General features: G+C 41.2%; 1 protein-coding gene across 1 annotated transcript in view; it reads right to left on the minus strand.

Annotated features, from left to right (window-relative positions):
• Positions 1-21,953, minus strand: part of LOC140225120 (O-acyltransferase like protein-like) — a gene marked incomplete at its 3' end in the record, with an annotated part of 70,304 nt that extends 48,351 nt beyond the window's left edge. Inside the window, 1 exon segment of the mRNA XM_072302763.1 lies at positions 19,514-21,953. Within this exon segment, the coding sequence (XP_072158864.1) occupies positions 19,514-20,594 (1,081 nt within the window).
• Between the last annotated feature and the right edge of the window lie 5 nt (positions 21,954-21,958).

Genomic DNA, 21,958 nt, shown 5'->3' on the forward strand with positions numbered 1-21,958 from the left:
ACGCGACGCGAGGCGACACGCGCGGAGTACCTTCAGTTGCCGCTACGCAACTAAACTCGAGATTTCGCCTCTAAGCGCAAATTCATGAGTCCTGCCTAAACCCCTGATAAATATGATTCAACGTCAAAATGTTTCGAAAAACTATGAGCGCAACATGACTTCAAATTAACTTAGGGAAGAGGATGGAGAATGGGATTGTGGGAAGACCGAGTTTTGTGGCGATTCGGCGTCGCAGAGCGCCAGAGAGCGCTATAAAAGCGACTCATGTATGTAAGAAGATTAAGAAAACGATCTTAAGACGCGCTGTAGTCGGCGACCTATATCAACTGAGGGGCTTGGAGGACATGGCGCATAAGTGCAGTTTTTGAAAAAATGAAGATATCAATGATTGCAAGTAAAACTAGTTTCGATGCATGATCAGTAAAAAATTCGCTCCCAAATTCTACTTTTTAAGCATTGAAAAGTCAGTTTGAACTTTCTTTCCGCCGTAAGGCTCCATGTAATTTCGAAATTTCAAACACATATCTCTCGAAACAACAAAAACTGGACTTATGCGCCTTTTTCTCCGAGCCCCTCAACACTCAAAGAATGTCAATTGGAAATCCTTTGAGAAATTGGACTATATTCTGAAATAAGGAATTACAATTTGGATGCTTACCTTCATTTGAACCACTCGATGGCTCATAAACTTTATGCGAGATGGGTTAATTAGCAAATAACAACAATGCGTCAAAATTTGCCGTGATGTGTTAATAACACTTCTATCTCGATAAATGCTGACTTGCTAGTTGTTATGGTACTGATTAATAACATCAGAAGAAGTTACAATACTTGATTCTACGTGGGACACTATGGGCGATTCAATTTGTACACCTAATATAATAAGGTTGAATATAAGGTTTTCACATTGTATCTTCAAATAAAAGACAAAGTTATACAGTTATATCAAAAGTAGCTCGTAATCATCTGTATTTAATTTGTATTTGTTACTTTTAATGACGTCTTTCGAGAAGGAGAAGGAGTCGTTTAGTTCTTATTTTCTTAGCTTGGTCTGGTATGAAGCGTAGAAAATATTAGAATCGGAGGAGAGAAGCCATGTCAATGCCGCATTTTCATTGGTCACAATGATATTATAAGATTTTCATGGAGCTTTTACAATACTTAGTAAACAAATAATACGTCTGTAATGTGCGTACAAGATTTATTGCTCACTTCATGTCTTCTTAAGATGAAATGATGGGAAATTCACCTAATTATGACGGGGTTTTTTTTGCGAGCAGAGGCTGTGATTTTTAATTGTGCGATAATTATTCTTCGGCTCATGAATTCCATAGTTTATAGACCCGCATCAAGAAAGTTACAGCTATGGAAAATCGTCGTTTTGTTAGTTCACTTTAGAGACAATTATAAACTTTCCACTGGCATCCTAGGTAGTAGGTATGGTGGAAATTTTTCATTTTTCAACGAGTAACAGCACTCAATGAGATTTTACATTCGTCTTAAGATGACTTTGTGTCGTGTCTCCAAGTCAACGGAAGGAGTCTTAAAAGGACTTCGACGCGTAGATAGAAAAATGGTCGGATGAGATAACTGCCGTTGTATCGATGGGGCATGGACTGAGAAAAAATTTGACCAATAATTTTGACCGTCTGTCTTAAGACGACTTTGTGTTCATCTCGCTACACCTATGAAACGTATGCCATTAAAAAATTTTAAAGCTGGAGCAAGAAAATGGTCGAGAAATGAAGAAATTGAGGTAGAGACTTGAAATTTTTTGACTGCTCCTAGGTCTAAGAGAAAGATTTTTAGGAATCCCCAAAATCTCAAAGGGATCACTCTGAAAAGGGGCAAACCCTCAGGGGCCGTCCGTAAATTACGTCACCGTTTTTTTCCATTTTTCGACCCCTCCCTCCCTCACCATATCCAACCGTCATCCACAGCTAGACACCCCTCAACAAATTACGTTATCCTTAGCGCATCCCCTCTCAGAAGAAAACGCAGAAAATCGATAAAAATCAGCAGATATAGTCAAATTACAAGCAAGCGTTTTCAGCCTTTCTGTCTTCAGGAAAGCTTACGTCATCCTTGGCTTGACCCCTCCTTCCCTCCCTGTCATCCACCGTTACCCCCTTACTCGGGTGACGTACTTTATGAGCGGCCCTCTAGGGATTATTATTGCGGGACTTTTGGATCACCCTGTATTTATGCCTGCTTTGCTTAAGGTGAATCTTCAGCCTTTGCGCAAAGGATTCTGAGAACGATCGATGTTATCCCAAATTTTAACCATTCGGTGAATTGTGTGAGAAAATCCAAATTTCAGTCCGAAGATAAATCATTGATGAATGCTCCTGCCGAAAATCATCTTCCAAAATCTTGAAATAAAGTCAGAAGAACTGTTTCCATTTTGCAACCAATTTCAATGTATCGAAATAGATGGTTATTGAAAACAGTACTTTTGATTTTGTTTCGAGATTTGGGAGGGTGATTTTCGGTGCGAGCACTCTTCAATGATTTATCTTCAGACAGAAATTTAGATTTTCCCAAAATCATTCACCTTATGGTTAAAATAAGCGAATTTTATTTGGAGGTTCGGTACCACTTTTGTGCCCGAGCCTCCGAGCTGCCATTTTATTAGAGTTCGGAACTTCCGATTCGGTGACTAACGAATCGCAACGTTGCTGTGAGATTTTGGTGCCACCTCGCGCGGTGGCTCTAAAAAAGGTTCGACCTATCGAAAACCAACGGATCTGATTGGTCGAATCTAGTGACAACGGTGTCCTTTGGTGTTGGTGATTGATGAGACAGACCGGGACAGAATTTCCCAAGGAGGTTCGGAACTTTAAATACAATGGAGATGTTGCAGGTGTGAGGAATTTGCGATTGGACTACTGATTCTTATGTAAAAGTTCTCGAGAAACACGATGGTGCCACTGATTTTTTTCTGAAATTAACTCCCAAGCTCAAAAAAAGCTCTCAAGTTGAGGCCAAAATGGAGGGGATATCCCACGCTATCCTGAGAGTCCACCTATACATCAAGACAAACTCTCTATGCAAAGATAGGGAGCAACTAAATTAGCAGGGTTGCCGTGTTTTCAGTTTTGGAGTCCCCAAATAAAGTGGCAGCCCTGTCAATGTATTTGCTCCCTATCTTTGCATAGAGAGTTTGTTTTGATGTAGAGGTAGACTCTCAGGATAGCGTGGGATATCCCCTCCATTTTGGCCTCAACTTGAGAGCTTTTTTTGAGCTTGGGAGTTGATTTCAGAGAAAACCAGTGGCACCATCGCGTTTCTCGAGAACTTTTACGAAAGAATCAGTAGTCAAATCGCAAATTCCTCACACCTGCAACATCATTATTGTAGAATTATAAAATATACATATTTAAAGATAATAATGTTCGTTGGTTTTTTGGCAATAAAGCTCTATGTCCATTGAAAATTGGAAAAACTACAGAATTAAGTTAAGGCGTTTTTGCCATTCGCTTAGTTTGGGATGTATCGATCGTACCCAAAATGCATTGCGCAAAAGCTGAAGATCCACCTTAACTCAATCATTTGTGATGAAGTAGGATGCTCTTATTTTGAAACTCTGGCAACGGCGGGCAAAGGGAGAGGGTTGGGAGCCGGGTTGGAAATTGAGATCTTCGTGATTATCCGAGTCTGAGCCGGGAGAAGAGCAGGCGGAGGCGCGAGCGCTTGCGGTGCCTGAGCTTCGTAACCTTGGCATTGAGTATCAACTCCAAGTTCTTGGACATTCAGATCCCACTGTCCGCGCCCGCTGTCCACTCCTTCAGCCCGTGCCCGCCCGTCTACGCTGTCGTCGCTTCGGCCCCTGGCTACTGGCCCCAGCCCCGGCTACAGATTGCATCACATACTCGCGTGCCGACGCAAAACGCCACTCGAAGACCAAGCTACGAAAAATCCTCAAAAATACACTGGTAAAAAAAACCTCTTGGGCCAATGCCGCATTGCATTGACTTAAGAGTGCAGTTTCTTGTTGCCGGATTTAAGGGTCTTGAAATCTTGTTTCAAGCGAATTTTGCATTGATCCAAGCGGATTCTGCATTGATTCAAGCGGATTTTGCATTGAAACAAGAGTCCAGACTCTTAAATCCGGCGACAAGAAACTGCACTCTTTAACCAAGAGGTTTTTTTACCAAAGTATACACGGAGAAAAAAACCTTGTGCGTGAGACCCGAAGTTTAGGTCATAAGGATCTCTGAAGTTTTCAGATTGAGCATCTGAACGCTTAAGGTCTAGCTGCCCAAGTTCAGATCAGACACCTGAAGCTTCAGTTCTTACATCTGAAGTACTTCGGTTTTCACATCCGAAAAACTTCGGTTCTCACATCTGAAGTACTTCACCTGTAAGAACTGAAGTTTCAGATGTCTGACCTGAACTTCGGCAGCTACACCTTAAGCGTTCAGATGCTCAATCCGAAAACTTCAGAGATCCATATGACCTAAACTTCGGGTCCCAGCACGAAGTTTTTCCCTCCGTGTGCATATATACGGGCACTGATCATGAATCGATGGTAACTTTAAAAGGAATCCTCTGGGATCCGCGGATTCCCGAATAGAACAAGAGCAGAATTTACAACGCTACAGTTAAACGTATATTAACGTTCGGATGTGAAGTTTGGTAGCAGGAGAAACGGACACAGGATATGCTAAGAGTAACAAAGATGGATTTCTGGAGGAGGTCGGCAGGAATTTCTAAGAAAGATCGGGTCCGTAATGATGGAGTGCGTCGGATAATGGAAGTCGAAAATGACATCGTGTTCGAAGTCATGACCGAACTGCTTGTCTGGTACGGTCACGTCAGTAGGAAGACGGAAGAGAGGCTGCCAAAAAAGATGATTGATTGGATTCCTCCAGGGAGGAGACGAAAGGGACGCCTGGCGAAAGGATGGCGGCAGGAGGTTTCAAATGTTATGGCAGAGTGCCAACTCTTGGAGGGCCTGAGGGACTGTGGGGATTAAGTGTTGCAGAGCGGCAGAAAGCGCTGTGAAAGCGGCTCTTGTGTAAATATAACAGCCAGAGTGCAAAGAGTTTTGAGTTTCGTTAAGTTTTCGCGGAGATATCTCAAAATAACGCAAAAGTTGAACGGGTTCGTGTACGAGTAAGATACAGTAGCGGCTCCCATGCTCCCATTTTCGGTTGTTGGGCTTGACGGGGTCGCTACCGCTCCTAATAGATCTCCAAAAATTCGGCAGTATTAGTGCTGGATTCCTGTAGGGGTTAACCATGTGTCTCTGTCTAGTAAACGTAACGAGAAATCTGGTATCCACGCAGTTCATTAACAATTATACTGAATCCATTCTAAATTCGTGGACTGAATCCATTCAGATTTTTTCTCCAGCTCCAACGTGCAGCGAACAATAGCTCTACGCTGCGGCGGGAGTTCAATCATAATAACAAATGAACCCAAATATAATATCTGTTGCATGACTGGCACAGTTTTCCCCTCGACTCTTTTATTGCGAGCACCATCGAAGAAAACGCAAGGAAAATGACGAGAAGCCTCTTCACTATTTTCATCATTTTGTTTCATTGCGTGTCCAGAGGTTATGATGTCATAAATCCATTGCGTCGTGATCGTTGACAAAGCCATCTAACGAGCAGAGATGATCGAGCGATTTCATCGGAAGGAACGGTTAGTAGAGCGTGACTCACATTTCTCGGCTGTGCAATAACTCTGATCGGTCCGATTCTGTTTGCTTTTTAGTGAAAATGCAATACTTTATGTCAATACTTCTGCCCTCCAGAGCAAAAACGCTGTAACTTCACACTGTAGTTTTTCAATTTTTAACGGACATAGAGCTTTATTGCCAAAAACCAACGAAAATATATTACCGTTGTATGTGTATATTTATATCTTTCTTAATTCTACAATGGAGATGTTGCATGTGTGAGGAATTTGTGATTTGACTGTTGATTTTCGTGTAAAAGTTCACGAGAAACACGATGGTGCCACTGGTTTTCTGTGAAATCAACTCCAAAGCTTGAAAAAAGCTCTCAAGTTGAAGCCAAAATGGAGGGGATATCCCACGCTATCCTGAGAGTCCACCTCTACACTAAGACAAACTCTCCATGCAAAGATAGAGAGCAAATACATTAGTAGTGATGCGCTGTTTTCAGTTTTAGAGTCCCCAAATAAAGTGGCAGCCCTGTCAATGTATTTGCTCCCTATCTTTGCATGGGGAGTTTGTCTTGATGTAGACGTGGACTCTCAGGATAACGTGGGATATCTTCTCCATTTTGGCCTCAACTTGAGAACTTTTTTTGAGCTTGGGAGTTGATTTCAGACTAAACTAGTGGCACCATCGTGTTTCTCGCGAAATTTTACATAAAAATCAATAATCAAATCGCCAATTCCTCGGAATTTTTCGGAACTTTTTACTCGCAATCAGATCTAAATTACCAGAAAATTTCAAGGGAAAATATCCGTAACACTCCTCAAGAATATACATTTTATAAGAGGAAATTTGGCAATTCTCGAATGCTCATCCGGCGTTTTTCCTTGGCATGGCAGAACACTCCTCTAGTCCTCTGACGCAACTTTTTTATTAAACGCGTGCTCCCCTCCATCCACCTATCTGCGCACTTACTATATTCCTCGGCAAAGAAACCTTTTTTAGGTCTGCCGAGAGTTCCTTTCGTCGATGGATCCTTAAATCGACAAGGACGCGAGACATACTGAAGCCTACCGTGCACAAGTATCGCGCAAATCCTCAAGAGTCGCGAAGATTATTGTCTTTAAGTAGATCCCTTGTTCTACAATCCGCAACCGCGCACGTTTCGCTCCTCATCCTCAAGTCTGTCTCGAGGGTCTCGAAGACGAAGGTGGGAGAGAACAATAAATAAGAATTTAATTCCAATAACTCTTGAAAGAGTCAATCAGAATATCAGAACACCTTCCATCACGAGCTCTGAGCGGACGGAGACTGAATAATTATCGTTCTTTTGAGCGAATCGCTCGAGCAGCAGCTCCTTGAAGCATAAATCAATCCACGCCGCTAAGTGGCACTTGCGATCTCAAAGTCCGTAGGTTTTTCTGTCGTCAAGTGGCGGGAAAACTCAAATTCGAATCCCGGAGCCGTTGACGTCAAGGTCGCGCGCTTTGTTTACATCGCGTCTCCCTCTCGACGTTTGAGTCAAAGAATTTACAACTGATAAGTATTCATTGAGTACCTACGCGTTAACTAACCGTATGTTCACGAACCTGTCGCATTGTTGTTAGTTCATGACCACGGGCAATGATGACGTTCATCGCGCATCCCATTCAATACTGCCGCGCTAAGGAAGAACGCCGTATGAACATTCGAGAGTTGACAAAATTCCTTCGATAAAAGTTTATTTTTTAGGAAAGTTATGAATATTTTTCCTTTATATTTTCATAATCTTTAGGTAAAATTGCGAACTAAATTAACTGAAACATTGAAGGGAAAATATTTATAAGTTTACCAGCAAATTTGCGTTTTATCAAAGAAAATTTGGCAACGCCTGAAGGTTCATACGGCGTTCTTCCTTAGAACAACAGGATATATCCTCCGATCTTCCGTTCTGGAGTCTGTTTTTTGAATTACACCGCGAGATATTCCGGTAATCGCAGTCGCGCAGTTGGGTTTTGCGGTTACCGCATTCGTACATGATTTTTCGATGTCGTTCTGTCAAATTATTTCCGATCATCGTCGAGTATAACTTCGATCAATCGATTGCAAACTGGCCCGAGGGATGCAATCTGTGAAGCATTTTAATGAGCATCGCCTGCAAAAGGCGACGCCGCCTTGGGTCAATGAACGGAGAAGGAATTATTCTTCTACAGACCAATGAGTAGAATTATGAACCATTTTTAGAATTCGGGGTTGGGATTTATAAAGTTCAAAAACGACATACCAGGCTCAGGAAAGAGGTCTATCTTACTTCTATCCATGATTATCATTTTTCTTCATCTTATTCTTCCTCGTCTTCCTCCTCTTCTTCTTCTTTGCTACAAGAAGAAGAGATAAAAGAAAAAGACGGAGAATAATCATAAATAAGAGGAGTAGCAGAGGAAGAAGAAGAAGAAGAGGAATAAGAGGAATAAGAAACACAAGAAGAGGAATTATAAATAAAAGAAGTAGAAGAAGGAGAAGAAGAAGAAGAAGAGGAGGAATCAGAAACAGTAGTAGGAGAAGAAGTAGAAAAAGAATGAGAAAAAGAAGAAGGAGCAAAGAAGAGATGGAAGAAGAATAATGATAAGAGGACAACACTGGTAAAAACAACCTCTTGGACCAATGCCGCGTTGCATTGACTTAAGAGTGCAGTTTCTTGTCGCCAGATTTAAGAGTCTTGAACTCTTGTTTCAAGCGGGTTTTGCATTGCTTCAATTCAAACGTGAATCGAATCAATGCAAAATCCGCTTGAAACAAGTGTTCAAGACTCTTAAAGCCGGCGATAAGAAACTGCACTCTTGAACCAAAGAGGATTTTTTTACCAGTGAAGAAAAAGAAGAAGAAAAATTTTAAAAATGATGAAGAAAAAAATTAGGGGAAGAAAAAAACCAAGCATGAGAGCCTCTCAAAAGTTGAAAAAGTAAAAGGAAGGCCAAAAATTTTAGGTATCCCTGCAGTTGACACCTCACGCGAGTTCATCATACTTCTTGAGCCCCCCTCGATGGGGCCTACTTTGAGTTATGATTAGTCGGGGCAGCCAAGGAAATTTCCAATAGTATGAGAGAAGGTCAGAGAAAAGCCCGCTATTTTTGATTGTTATGCGCGAAGAGCACTGCGCTGATTTCCCTCCACGCGAAACGCAAAAATATGATTGGTGCGAGTCCGTTTCATGGCAACTTCTAATGAATGAATAAGTGAGTCATTAGCCGGCCGGTGGATCACTTTCCGTTTCGCGGTTCGTTCGGGCGCATCAATTATAATTTTTCCACGAGTCGCCACCGTCGCTAATTGAGTTGGCCATCCTTGATCTGTTTCTGGTCACCAAGCTGTCGCGCGCCGCGTACGTCACGCAAGAAACACACAAATTCACCAGAAACCCCACGCGGATCGCCAGTTTTCCTTCCGATTTTTCGTGGTTTCGATCCATCGATTCTTTCACCTGCCTCCACGGATCAGCGGCTCCGTGCGCGACAGGGCCGTGCGTTTACGCAAACTCTTAAGGACAGTCCGGCAAATCATATTGTACTCCCAATTAGCATTTCACTGACCCTCCACTGTGTAGCACCTTCGTACGGCCGTGCCAAGTAAGAGCGCCGTATGAGCCACCGGGCGTTACCGAAGTTCCATCGACAAATCAGATTTTCAGAAAAATTTGTGAATATTTCTCTCCGGATTTTCCACAGGATTTCATTCGTAATTAGTTTGATCCAAAAAGTCTGCAAATTTCCAGGAAAAACGTTCATGACTTTCTTCAAAAATAAATATTTTCAAAGAAGAAATTTGGCAACATTTGGCACAAAGGCTTGAATGCTCATACGGCGTTTGTACTTAACACGGTAGCGTAGCGCAAACATCGCAAGTTGGTTGTGTTTGCGCCGCGTTGCAATGTTGGACTCAAAGAAATGTCCCTCGAGCCGTAGAATGGAAAAGCGGGAGGTGCATTTTGATGTGCTGAGGAAAAACGCCGTTTGAACATTACATTACTGCCAAATTTTTCCATAAGATACACTATTTTTTAGAAAGCATGTGAGTATTTTTTTCGTTGAAAGTGTTAGGCAATGGAAGCTAAACTGCGAGCTAAGTTCTCGCAGGTTCTCCTAAAAATTCGTATTTTAACGAAGGAAATATGGCAACGTCTGAAGGCACTTACGGCATTTTTCCTCAGCAAGGCAGGGTGTAGAAATCAATTCAGGGCCATTTCAGTTGTCACGTAGACATTTTTTGATTGCTAGATCTTGTTATATTAGCAAAATCTAATAAGAATCATCTGAACTCAGAGTTTCCTCGTTAAACACTAACGTAGATTTAGAGCTTTGAAAAACACTTAATGGATGACGTCATTAACCGTCACAAGGCATTTAAAGATAAGAACACGATCGAGATCGAACAATGTTTGATCAAATCTCTTGATTCTCCCATCTCTATTTGACTTTTTAATAGTCTCAAGGAGCGTAATTGCCGTGCCTCAAAAGAGACTTTAACGCTTGGATAGAAAAATGGTCGAAGAAAATTAGGTTCCGACGTTCTTACAGTTATTGCCTAACTTCACTTACGTCTTTCGTAAGCTGTTGGTCCCAAATTTTGACCAAAGATTTCTGAAGAAAAATGAGTTCTTAAAAGTCATCGACACCGCGTCAAAACTGACAGGGAAACTGATCGCGCGGAGGGAGTTATGTCCTTTGGATCACGTGTAGAAGTTTTGTTTACGTTCGGAAGTCAATGCAAACAGGTGACTCAACCCGGTGACAAGACTGGCGACACAGAACCATTAATCCTGAGATTTGGTTTTTGACTCCAGGAAATAAGCATTGCGAGTGACGTCATATCGGCTCCGCCAGAGAATTCCCGAAACGTATAACATGACATTAAAACGGCGCGATTGATCGACCAGTTCTAAATTCAATCCGAAATAATTACGCCGCTGATGATAGAACAATCAATTTGCCGCGCTTCTGTGGCTGCGGTCGACGCCACGTCGGACAAACATTGCCATATTCCCGGCAAAATCCGCTAATTTTAAGCGACCTCTTATTGGAGAATTGAACACTAGTATTTAAAACGGCAATGCTGGGAATATTACGCAGGGTGGCCACGGAAAAGAGTTGGAATTCCCTGACTATCCCAGGTTTTCTGCGATTGATTTTGAGGGAATTACCTAACTTTTGGGACAGTACAAAATGCAGAATTATAAATTTGCGATTTTCCAGTCCGGTTGGGAACAAGGCTGAATTTATGTTACGCGATAAGAGTACGTTTACCTACTCAGTCAACGCAATTCTCCCCTGACTTTTGGGGTTTTTTTCATTTTTACCTGAAAATTGCGGTATTCTAGGACTTATTTCTTTTACTTCACTCTTTTCGATTTCCGAAAATTTTCATGAATGTGGCCATCCGACTACTCCTACATATATATTCAGGCAAAATTCACCCTTTTTGTACTGTTTCCTGTTCGGAGACCGGAAAACTTTCAACCGGAACGTAAAAGATTAATAGAATTTGCCTGCGTGAATTCTTGGGTTCAAAATGTCCTACATTATCTATAGGTATTTGAGCCGTCTAGTTCCATAAGCGTTCCATTGCCCTGCTAAAAAATTGTGCGATCATTATAGTTTTAAAAGTGAAAGAACGGTAAAACCTACATGTTTATGTTTTCTCGTGAATTTTCTGTTGAAGCGAGAAAATTTGGAAAATTTTAAAAACAGCCGGACGTTTTGATTGTTCCTCACAGAAAATTAATATGATTGCACAATTTTTAGACAGGACAATGGAGATTGCCGAGTTTGGAACTAGGAGCCTCATTTTGTTTATCGCTGCCCCCCTTTTTTGAGGCTCCTTATTTTTTCTATTTTATTTTTGAATTTGTTTTCTAAAGTCCTCATTACTTGAAAAAAAAAAATAACTAAGGGCATGAAAAGTATGAACGTATAAAAAAGGCATAACTTCCTAGGAATTTGTCACTTCTTTCTAATGAGGAAATCGGACATTCCCGGAAAGAAACAGCAACGCTGAAGAAGAGAGGTCTTTAGCCTGAGCCTGACGCACGTCGCGTCGCCGGGGGCGACCAATCAAGCCTCCAGCTTTTAACTCATTCATCTGAAACCCAAGCCCGGGAATTCCCATCGTTGCGCGGTTTAAGTGATGATATCGTAGTATTTTGTATAGGGTCTCACATTCCGCAGTTCCTTTCCAAAACGGTTCACATCGATAAAGTGCTTTTTGGATGAAGAGAACAAGGGGGGGAGGGGCTGGGGGTTTTCCCGGTGCCCTCTCCTTTTCGCGAATTTAATAGGGTACCCGGATCTTGTCTGCAGAATGTGGAATCCCGTTTTTAACGAGGCAGGGAGGTTGACGGGAGTAGTAAAGAAACTCGAGAGAGCTGATTTATTTCAGTGTATGTAGCGTAGCGTGAGTGTGTATTATTGGTGAAGCTTTGAGAGCTTGAAGCGCGAGCCAAAAATGATAATACAACCCTTCGTTTTGGATTCGTCTGGATGGAAAGAATAAAATGGGTCCATCGCACATTGGAACAGCGTTCCTCTGAAAAATTGCTGAGTAGACTTACGAAGGGTAAAATCGCACGAGTGTCACGTTGATCACATGTATAAAATACTTTCCGAAACGCGAAACTTCGGGGTTTTCGTGAGTCCTTCAAATTCAAATTCCCGAATAAGTTTTTTTTCAAATTTTCTGATTGAAGCTTTTCTTGAAAGCTCGCCGCAACGAAACTCTCAATACCCCCTCCCCCCCCGCGCGCACAATATGCTTCGCCCAGGTAATTTACGGTTGCCACGAGATAGATGTATTAATCTCTATCTGAATGGGCAAAAAAAAAAAAAAAAAAAAAGAAGAAGAAGAAGTTCTGAAATATTAATTAACCTTTCTCATGCACGTATAATTTTAACCGACCGTGATTTTGTATTTTGGGCTGAATGGAAAAATAGCGATTCATTTATGAGTACAAGAAACTAATAATTCTGAGCTTTGAATCAAATTTCGGTCAAAAACACATTCTGTGTATGTATGACTGAAGAACACGGACTGTTCTGTTATTACTGTTTATAAAGCTTTTACGTGTATGATCAAAGAACTTTCCTCGTAGAATAAAACATGGAGAATATCAGGTATAGAAAACTTTGCAAATATTTATGAGCATTAGACAAAGAGCTTCCCATAGTGTATGCATTGATGTCTATCCTAACAGAAATGGCAACAATGCTTTTAGTTTCTTCAAGGTCAAAGGAATGGCCAAACCACATTTTAAATCTTCTGCCTGCTCATCTTTCAAAATTGTAAGGTTCGGGTTTGTACCTAGAATACACGTCTCCCTCAAAATGCAGCACTTTTTCCTCGTGCTTCGAGGATTGTTTTCTTCCGTATTCGACTCCTTCCGACTGAACAACATTTTTTCCTCGGTGAGTCCCCGAAAAGGGGTTCTTAGGAGTTCGTGATCGATTCAAAATAAAAGTTCAAAAAGGCAGTAACCGTTCTTTGTTGTCTGAAAAGGAAAATTTAATGGCAGAGCGATCCGGAGGTTTGGGATTACTTCACTAGACACATGCATTAACAAAACGTATACAAGAAATCATACAGACGTTTATGCAAATCAGGAGGGGATAAGAGGAACTTTAGAAATTAAATTATCACATTTTGTGCAGGTTGGATAGAAAAAGAAACGTGGATACCAATTTCTTAAGTACTCGTAAAGTATTGTATATGTAAATGAAACTCGTTAAAAGAAGGGCACTTACAATAATTAAGCATTTTCAACAATCATCATTTACCATGCTCATAATTTTATTCTACATCAAATTAATCAATTAACTTCCTGCACTTGCTATTGTTACCTAGCATTTTAAGTGGATGCTTTCTTGTTGAGAAAACTTACTATACAAATCCACGGAGTTTATCGTTCATTTATGTTTGAAAACAAAAGATGGAGGGCCATTTTAAAATGCGTTGCTTGAGTAATAGGTCGGTCGCGCCGTTAATAGATTTGTGTTCTTATGGCTTAAATTTGCAGTGGCCAAAATTATATAAAAAAAACTGTCTGGCGGTTGAATCAGCCAGACATCCAAATTAAATGAAGACATCGCGTAATTTAACAGAAGTAGTAACTGTCATTATATACTGTAGTGTACTGTGATCTGTTTCACCTTCAACCACAAAGACGCAAAACTGCATGTTATAATCGGAGTGCATTCCAAAACGCATTCCATTTCGGAGCATATGCTCAAAAAGAAAACCCCAATGATATGAATAAGGAGTGATTTACTATTTGCAAGGGCGGAGTGCTCCCCGCAAAAAAGTAGATTCCGATATGCATTTCTACATCACTCGGATTATCTGGGGTCGAACTAGACTCCGGAGAGAGATGCACTTTGAATTGCGTGATTGATGCACTGAAAAAAAATTCTCGGCGTTTTTACCAAGGTCCGTCGGTACCTTTACCATCTCACTTTTTTAACCAATTATTGGTAATTTTATTAAGACAGACTGGTAAGCTTACCTAAAAACCGGTATTTTTACTGTTTTTTCAGGTAAGAATACCACTTTTATTGGTAATCAATTCCCGGTAACTACGCCATTTTATCTAGGTAATTTTACCTCAGTCGATAAAAAATATTGGCGTTATTACCTGGGTCCAGTAAAATTACCGAGAAAGTCACTAATTTTACCGAGATTTCTCAGTAAAATTACCAATTCCATAAATGGTAATTTTACCAAGAAAAAACTGGGATCAAATAGAACCCTGAATTCTTGGTAATTTTACCCTTTTCTTAGTGAATACACCGAGACTTTTTTTCAGTGTGTCCCTGACCCATTATGCGCAGGAACAGGCTCTAGTAAATCGCTTTAAATAATGAAAATCCACAAAAAATCGACGCGAAATAGAGCATGATTTGGATTACATTTTGCAGTAAGGAGCCACTATTTCTGGCTTTTCCATAAAAGCACCTTCCTGCAGAGGGAAACCTATTGCATATGTGGATTGCATTTTGCAAAAAGGAACCAGGAGCATTTCGATGTTGCTAAGATTGTGCAACTTACTTTACCCTGCAAATCTGAACTGATAATATGTATATACAAATTTTATCTTTACTCTGAATATATTATGAATTCAAGAGGAAAATTATCCTTGTAAATGTGTTTTTTTTCACCATTCCAGTAATTTTGTTGCGAAGAATGTATGTTGCACAATCCTAGCAATATTGGAATTCTCTTGGTTCCTTTTTGCAAAATGCAACCCATATGCGGTTTCTAAAAGAGTCAGAAAAAAGGGTTCCTTATTGCCAAATGCGGTCCATTTATTATTGTGTTCTTATTCTCTTTTCTCCCGCACTATACTCCTCGATCCAACGATATTTCACTGAATGGAAGCTTGGTTCACAATTAAATCGGTTTGACGATTCCTGATTCCTTGAATCAGTGGTGAAATCAGAATTCTTGATGAGCGCAATGAGCCACGAGGGCGGCCTGCCGTGTGTGAGTGCGTCGCGCTGTATAGCACGTGAGGCACCACCGTCAGTTGCTCGATAACTGTAATAAATCACGAATTATATGGATTTATACGTTGAGTGTCAACCGAATTTACATTTAATTCGGCAACGTTGTACACGGTTAAACGGTGAGGCCACGTGATTTACGTTAGGCTCACTGATTCGAAATGACATATCGATGGCTAAAGTTTGAAACTGTGTATCCCTATACTGCCGTGCTAAGGAAAAACGTCATATGAGCATTCAAATGTTGCCAAATTTCCTCTCAGAAAATATCAACTTTTGAAGAAAGTTATGAATATTTTTTCTTGAAAATTTCTGACTTTTTAGATTAAAGGACGAATGAAATCCTCTGAAAAATCAGTACAGATATATTCACCAATTTCCCTATAAATAAGTATTTTGTAGAAGGAACTTTGGCAACACCTGATGGCTCATACGGCGTTCTTCCTTAGCACAGCAGTATAGCGGTGTTTCTTAATCTCTGCTCTTATTTTATTTTTTCGAAAAGAAACAATTCAACTGTATAGCTAGAAATTTTACGGGTCATTCTGCTAATGGAGAAGAAAAAAAGGAAGTTTTCACGGAATTAGGTTGCTCTAGTTTTTTAACGATAAAACAAATTATGATAGAAAGTCTGCAATGTCGCAAATGGAGATACAAGGTGTCACGGAAAAAAAAATTAGGGTTTATCCCCTAGAATCATGGTACTACCCCAATTTGTTGGATGATGTGGACATTTCTAGTTAATTTTGGTAGCACCGCAAAATTGGGGTTAGAAACCTAATTTATTGGGGTACTTCCACAATGGAGCTCTTGTAGGTGTCCTTTGCGATGTAAGTATTGTTTTCTATGTAAAATTTCGCGTGAAACACGATGGTGCGGTTTCTCGGTATTCCCTGACCGTAGCAACCCTGATAGTTAGTACAGAACCGGATTAACCGAACGGTCTATGTAAGCGTGCCCTCAACTGAAGTAACTGTATATTCGTTTCATACAACCGAGCCCTCGGTTATCACAATCGGCCTCCTTGTACAGTTTGGTCCGTGCAACCTAATTATTTCTGAAGTCCCAGCTTGATCGCCGTTTTAGGAAATTCCGACGCTATTCCCTCCTTTTGGAGAATTTCAGGTTTTTGCGCGTTTAGCAAGAAGAAAACGTATAATATCCTCTGACGCCTTAAGCCCTGCAGCTAAATGTGATGGTACAGTGCCATGGAATTACGCAAAGTCGCTCGCGGTGGAAATGGCGACACTTTATGTAGTGTGTTTTGACGTGATCGGAAAACGGGAAATGCATTTCGCATACAAATCGATTCCTGCGCAAAAAGGGAAGGCATGTACGAGAGAATCTGCTTAAGAGCACGTTTTTCCTCAGTGTTTCTTCCCTTGAGAGGAATTCTGCTACCTCTTTGGTTTCAGGTTGATGCCGACCATTAAATTAGGTTATGAGAAAAATATTATTCTTTGCTAGAGGCTGGATACATCGATTCTTCGACCGAAACTCGAAAACTCCAACACATTTTAACAATTTACGATTCGATATGAAAAAAGAAATAAGAATGAAAAAAAGTCATGGAATTACTCAAAATAATTCTCAGCTTTTTTGGACTTGTAAAACGTTTTGATGTGGATAAGAATGAAGGAAAGATTTTAAAAATTTACTCACGAGCTTCATAGGAAAATTTTTTCAACTGAGGAAGTAAAAAATAGCTCTTTGAGAGAAATTTTTTTAATCACCAGGCAAAATTTACTTGAAAATTCATTGTGATTGGTAAATAAACCGATTGAAAAACCAAGAATCAAACTTGCTTGCTCACATTCGAATATAAATGATTCCGATGAGGCTACTTTTAACTATCGTGATTTTCTTCCTTTCAGAACATTCACCAGTATTTTGTACCATATGCGTACCGTTAAATACAAATATACTCTCCGATTCCCCTAATTTAAAAACTTTGACGAGTCAACAAAATCAGAATACGAATCAGTTATCAGAAGATTCCAAGTCAACTAAGTTCTATCATATTAGCTCATTTGAATACCGGGCTTGTTTTGCTACGACGCGAAAATTTAGATGACGAAAAATTTAACCTGGGACTGCAGTAATTCAACGGTCATTATCAATGCTTATCAGCTCGGTGAGATTTTTCTGGAAGATCGTGACTCCTAGTCGAGTCCTTCAAGATCATGCCGTTCTGATCAACTGAGAGTCTTCAACATTTGATACTAAATCAACCTTCAGCACAAATATTAGTAAGCAGACGATATTTGAAAAAATCGCGATTTTTCTCTCAAAATTTTAATGTACAAAACAACACATTTAGTACTTTTTATTTTGGATCTTGCAAAAAAAACACAAAATCTATCCGACCTTAATTCGCTGAGACTTGAATTTCTTTCAAGACATTGATAATATCTAAAACAAGTTGAGAAAATTATACTCGACTGCTTTGGGATTTTATTCCTAAAGGCTCGTGCAGTTTTCAAAAATCACGAGCACAATGTACCCACATTTGTTCCCCAAATTGAATGAGAGCAAAGAGATTCATTCAATTTTTGCGAGGAAGCGAATTTTCTTTTTAACATACGAGTATTTAATCCTCTCCCTCTATACGACTCTCCGCTCTCTCCTTTTGCTCTATTAGATGCACGCCCTTTTGCTGCTGTATTAAAGAAAAACGTTGTGGGAAAATTCAGACGCTGCCAATAAAATCCGATTTTCTGAAAAATCAAAACACATATCGATGGTGAAACTGCCAGACCACTTATCTGATTTGCAGTTTTTAAAAATCTTTCCTCCCATTTTATTTTTTTAAAGAGAGCGAATCAATATAATTCCTTGAAGTTTTCATGGAGTTTTCATCGTGTAGAGAGGGATAATCACGGGGTTTTCAAGAAATGACGTTGAATAGTTTTCTATGTAAAAAATAAAGTACGTAGGAAGTCTGCAACGTCGCAAAGCGAGATACGTTGTTTGATGATTATACCATCGATTTTACACGCTATTTAAACTAAAAAGCCTGAAAATTTACAAAAGAAAATATATACGTAACTTTCCTCAAAAGTAAATATCATATCGAGGGAAATTTTGCAACAATCGCTTATTCACGGCGTTTTTCCTCAGCACGGAATGCTTGATCGATTATAGACCAGTTTCATTTCGCATCTTTTGCGTCCATTAAGGTATGTATCCTTACAAAGCAGAGCAAAAATATGATGTATCTTAATAGAGAAAATCCAGAGATGACTGCATGCTGCAAATTCAGGTCTGGCGCGGCGGGTGGTTGACCGATGCTTGGAAATAAGGGGGAAATCCTCGGATACTATTTGCATGTAGCAAAGCAGTGCGCATATACGCACACATTTGGAAATACTTAATTTAGAGGACACTACGCGAGTGCCTCCTTAAAATATAGGTATTCTCGACTTCAATCTTTTTTCTTTAAAAAAAAAAAAAAAACCTGACGCGAGAATAATTAAAAGAATGAGAGGATATCCGTGAATTACACCACACTCTAAGAAATAGAGGGGCGGAGGTCTGAAAATGCGTAAAATAACAGAGGAAAGCTTTTTTTTTTTTTTTTTTTTTTTTTTTAAATAGCTTTCCTCTGTTATTTTACGCATTTTCAAACCTCCACCCTTCTATTCCTTACAGTGTGATATAATTCACGGATACCTCCTCATTCGTTTAATAATTCTGAGACACGGATCATTGACTCTTCCTGGTGCTTAAGGTGGAAAAGCACGGGAAAAACGACCCAAGGTCCGAGGGGTAGGTTCCTAACAGGTTTTAACTGGCTTTGGATAAATGCCAGTGTTACTTTACTTTTTCCAGAGTAGATACAATTCGGGTAAGGCTGGAACCTGTATCTACCTAGACCATGCCATATTATTTTGACCTATCTTTCAAAGCATGACCACTAGCAGGGTGTCTACTAAAACAGGCTGGCCGAAAATCAGTACTTTTACGGTGCCCTTTCAGTTTCAGTACATTCCCAAGAAATCCAGTACTTCCTCAACAGAGAAATTTAGTACTTTTTCAGTACCCCCTTTGACGAAATTCGATAAATTTCAAAAATTTGAATTTCTCGCTCTAATTGCTACAAAAATGACATAAAATCTGGACCATCTAAAAGAATTTCCGCTTTTTTCAGAACTCCCAGGCCGCCCTAAAAAAATCAGTACTTTTTCCGAACTTTCCGGACTTATAGACATCACCCTGCCACTAGATCAATTTTTCCGCCCTAAAAAAATCAGTACTTTTTCCGGACTTTCCGGACTTATAGACACCCTGCCACTAGATCATTTTTTCCGTCAAAACTTCATCCCCCATGCTAGATCTCTAACTCAACGGCACTTACTTTTAGCGGCCCACGGCATGCCGTTCTTGAGGGCGGTCAGGTAGAGCTCGGTGTCGGCCTCGCAGCTGGGGCTCAGCTTGGAGCTGGGGTTGCGCATCCTCCACTTGTCGGCCAGCCGGCTGGGGTTGTACAGGTCCAGCACCTCGACCAGGCTGTGGCTCGAGTTGGGCCGGAAGACGGGCGTCCCGCGGAAGTCCGACATGAACGGCGCCGACGCCCGCAACAAATTCTGCGCCTCCGCGGCTTCCATCACCTCCTTCTCGCCCAGGCTCCGTTTCTCCTCGGCACTCCTCCTAGCGCGACTCTCCTTCTCAGCGTTTCCTTCTTTATCCTTCTCGTCTTCGTCTTCGGTATCCCTGGTCCACTGGGTCTTCCCGGAGTGGCCGTAGAGGAGATCCGAGTCGTCCTTGTCGGCGTAGTCGTCGTCGATGTCCAGGGCGCGGTCGCCGACGATGTCGCCGAAGGTGACCTCTCGATCGTCGTTGTCCTCTTCCTCGATGTCTTCCCCCTCGTTCCCGATCTCGGCGAGCTTCGCCTTCAGCTCGCCCAGCATCCGAGCGTTCTCGGCGTTCTCTTCGGCGGTCTGGTTGTTGCTGGATTCGGTTTCTTTCGCATCGCTGTTGCTCGCCACCAGGATGATGTCGTCGACGTTCCGGTCGATCTTCCGGTTCTCTTTGCCGTCTTTGATGGTCTCCGCCTCCTCCTCGGCCATCCGCTGGCTCGCCGACTTCTTCGGGATGTCCGTGTTCATCACCCGACGGACCTCCTCGTCTACCGGACTTGCAGCCGGGGTTTCGGACTCCTGGGTGGTTCTCTCACTCGTCGCGTTTTCCGGTTTCCCGCGCGAGAGGATGACGCTCATGTTCTGGTTCATCTGGGAGAGCTCGTCGCGCAGAGCCGCCAGCTTCGGGAACGACGACCATTTCTCGGAGGCGTTTCGGGATACGTAGGAATCATTCGAGAAAGGGATCGAGTTGTTACTCGAGCTCGAGCTTTCGATCGATTTGCACTGGCTCAAATAGATGAGCGTCAAAACGCTCAAAATTTTTGGCAGCATTTTCGTTGAATCGTTCAGAGTCATAAAACAAACATTTGAGCTTGATGAAATGTATCTGGGAATCAGAGCTGAAGAGCACTTACGGTTGCACAAGTTGAACGCAACGTTTACTCTTCACACAATCAACGAAATTTCAGATTATCCGACAATGATAAAATCTATTTTTGTGTTTTTTCCCCTTTTAAAATATCTCAGAAAAAACAAAAGGCACAAACTGTAAGTATTGTCAATTATTGGTAAAAAGTTTGGTCGAAAGTGGTTAGAGCGGTCACAAATGGTAAACACGGAAAAATATCCAATGCGTTCAATTTGAGCGAAGTTTCTTTTTAAAGTACACGATTGAAATTTTTTAAAAAATTGAAAACTCGAACGCGAGCATGAAAGCGACCGTCCGAAGGCGATTTCTCAAAAAATCATCGTCGCAGAGAAATATACAAAACTAATCGAGGAAAGAATCTTCACTAATATACGATTTTCCGAACTGCCCGATTAAATCTCGGTTGCACCACGAGTCGCGAAACACGAGTGACGGGTTCGAGATCCACGCGGAAGCTTCGAAAATTATTCAAAAATTTCTAGGAAACGAATCCGCCGGGGCAGGAAAACGATTGGCGGAAACTTGCGGGAGCGCGCGAAATTCCGAGCGATCACGAATAATCCGCCGTGCAGAAATCGGAGGCGTGTGTCGTCCAATGCGGTCACGAGAGCGACTGGAAAACAAACAGGAGTCGCGGGTGTCGAACCGTCGATCGGCGGAAGAGAATCGCGACCCAGGCTGAGGATTCGATAGAGTGGCGGCGGCGACCAATCAGGATCGACGCTTGACGCGGAACCGGCGCCCGACGATCGCGTGAATCTACGATGCACGGGACACGCGAAATTGCCTAACCTCTCGGGCGTTTCAACCCACAGCTCTACCACGCTAAGAAAAGAAGCAGTTGGCACTGAACCATAGAATAAATAGACTACGTCAACAGAAGCGAAAGCTCCGTAAGAACCAATGTTAACATTTTTCTTCTCAGAGTCGGTCCTTATTGAAACCAATTTCGAGGTTACCTACAAATAAAAAAGTGGAAAAAAACATTAAATTTTAAGCGAATTTACAGTACTTCTTCGGTTCAACGATAAACAAGTTAAAAGAAAACTCTTTCAATTCCTTAAAACGTATGTATCCGTTATTATTCGACCTCTCCAAAACGTCGACCTACCGCAAACGTAAACAGTACTTATTGAAACAGCCTCCTTTCGTTATGCTTCGTTGACATGAAAATGGCGGTGGCTTTCGCTTCTGTTGACGTTAGTCTCTTTATTCTATGACTGAACGTAAAAAAATAAAAAATTCAATGAAGAAATGAAGAAAAACATGGAAAGAAAGGAAGAGAAAAACG

Source organism: Bemisia tabaci, chromosome 7 (assembly GCF_918797505.1).
Source record: "Bemisia tabaci chromosome 7, PGI_BMITA_v3".
NCBI classification, from domain to species: Eukaryota; Metazoa; Arthropoda; class Insecta; order Hemiptera; family Aleyrodidae; genus Bemisia; species Bemisia tabaci.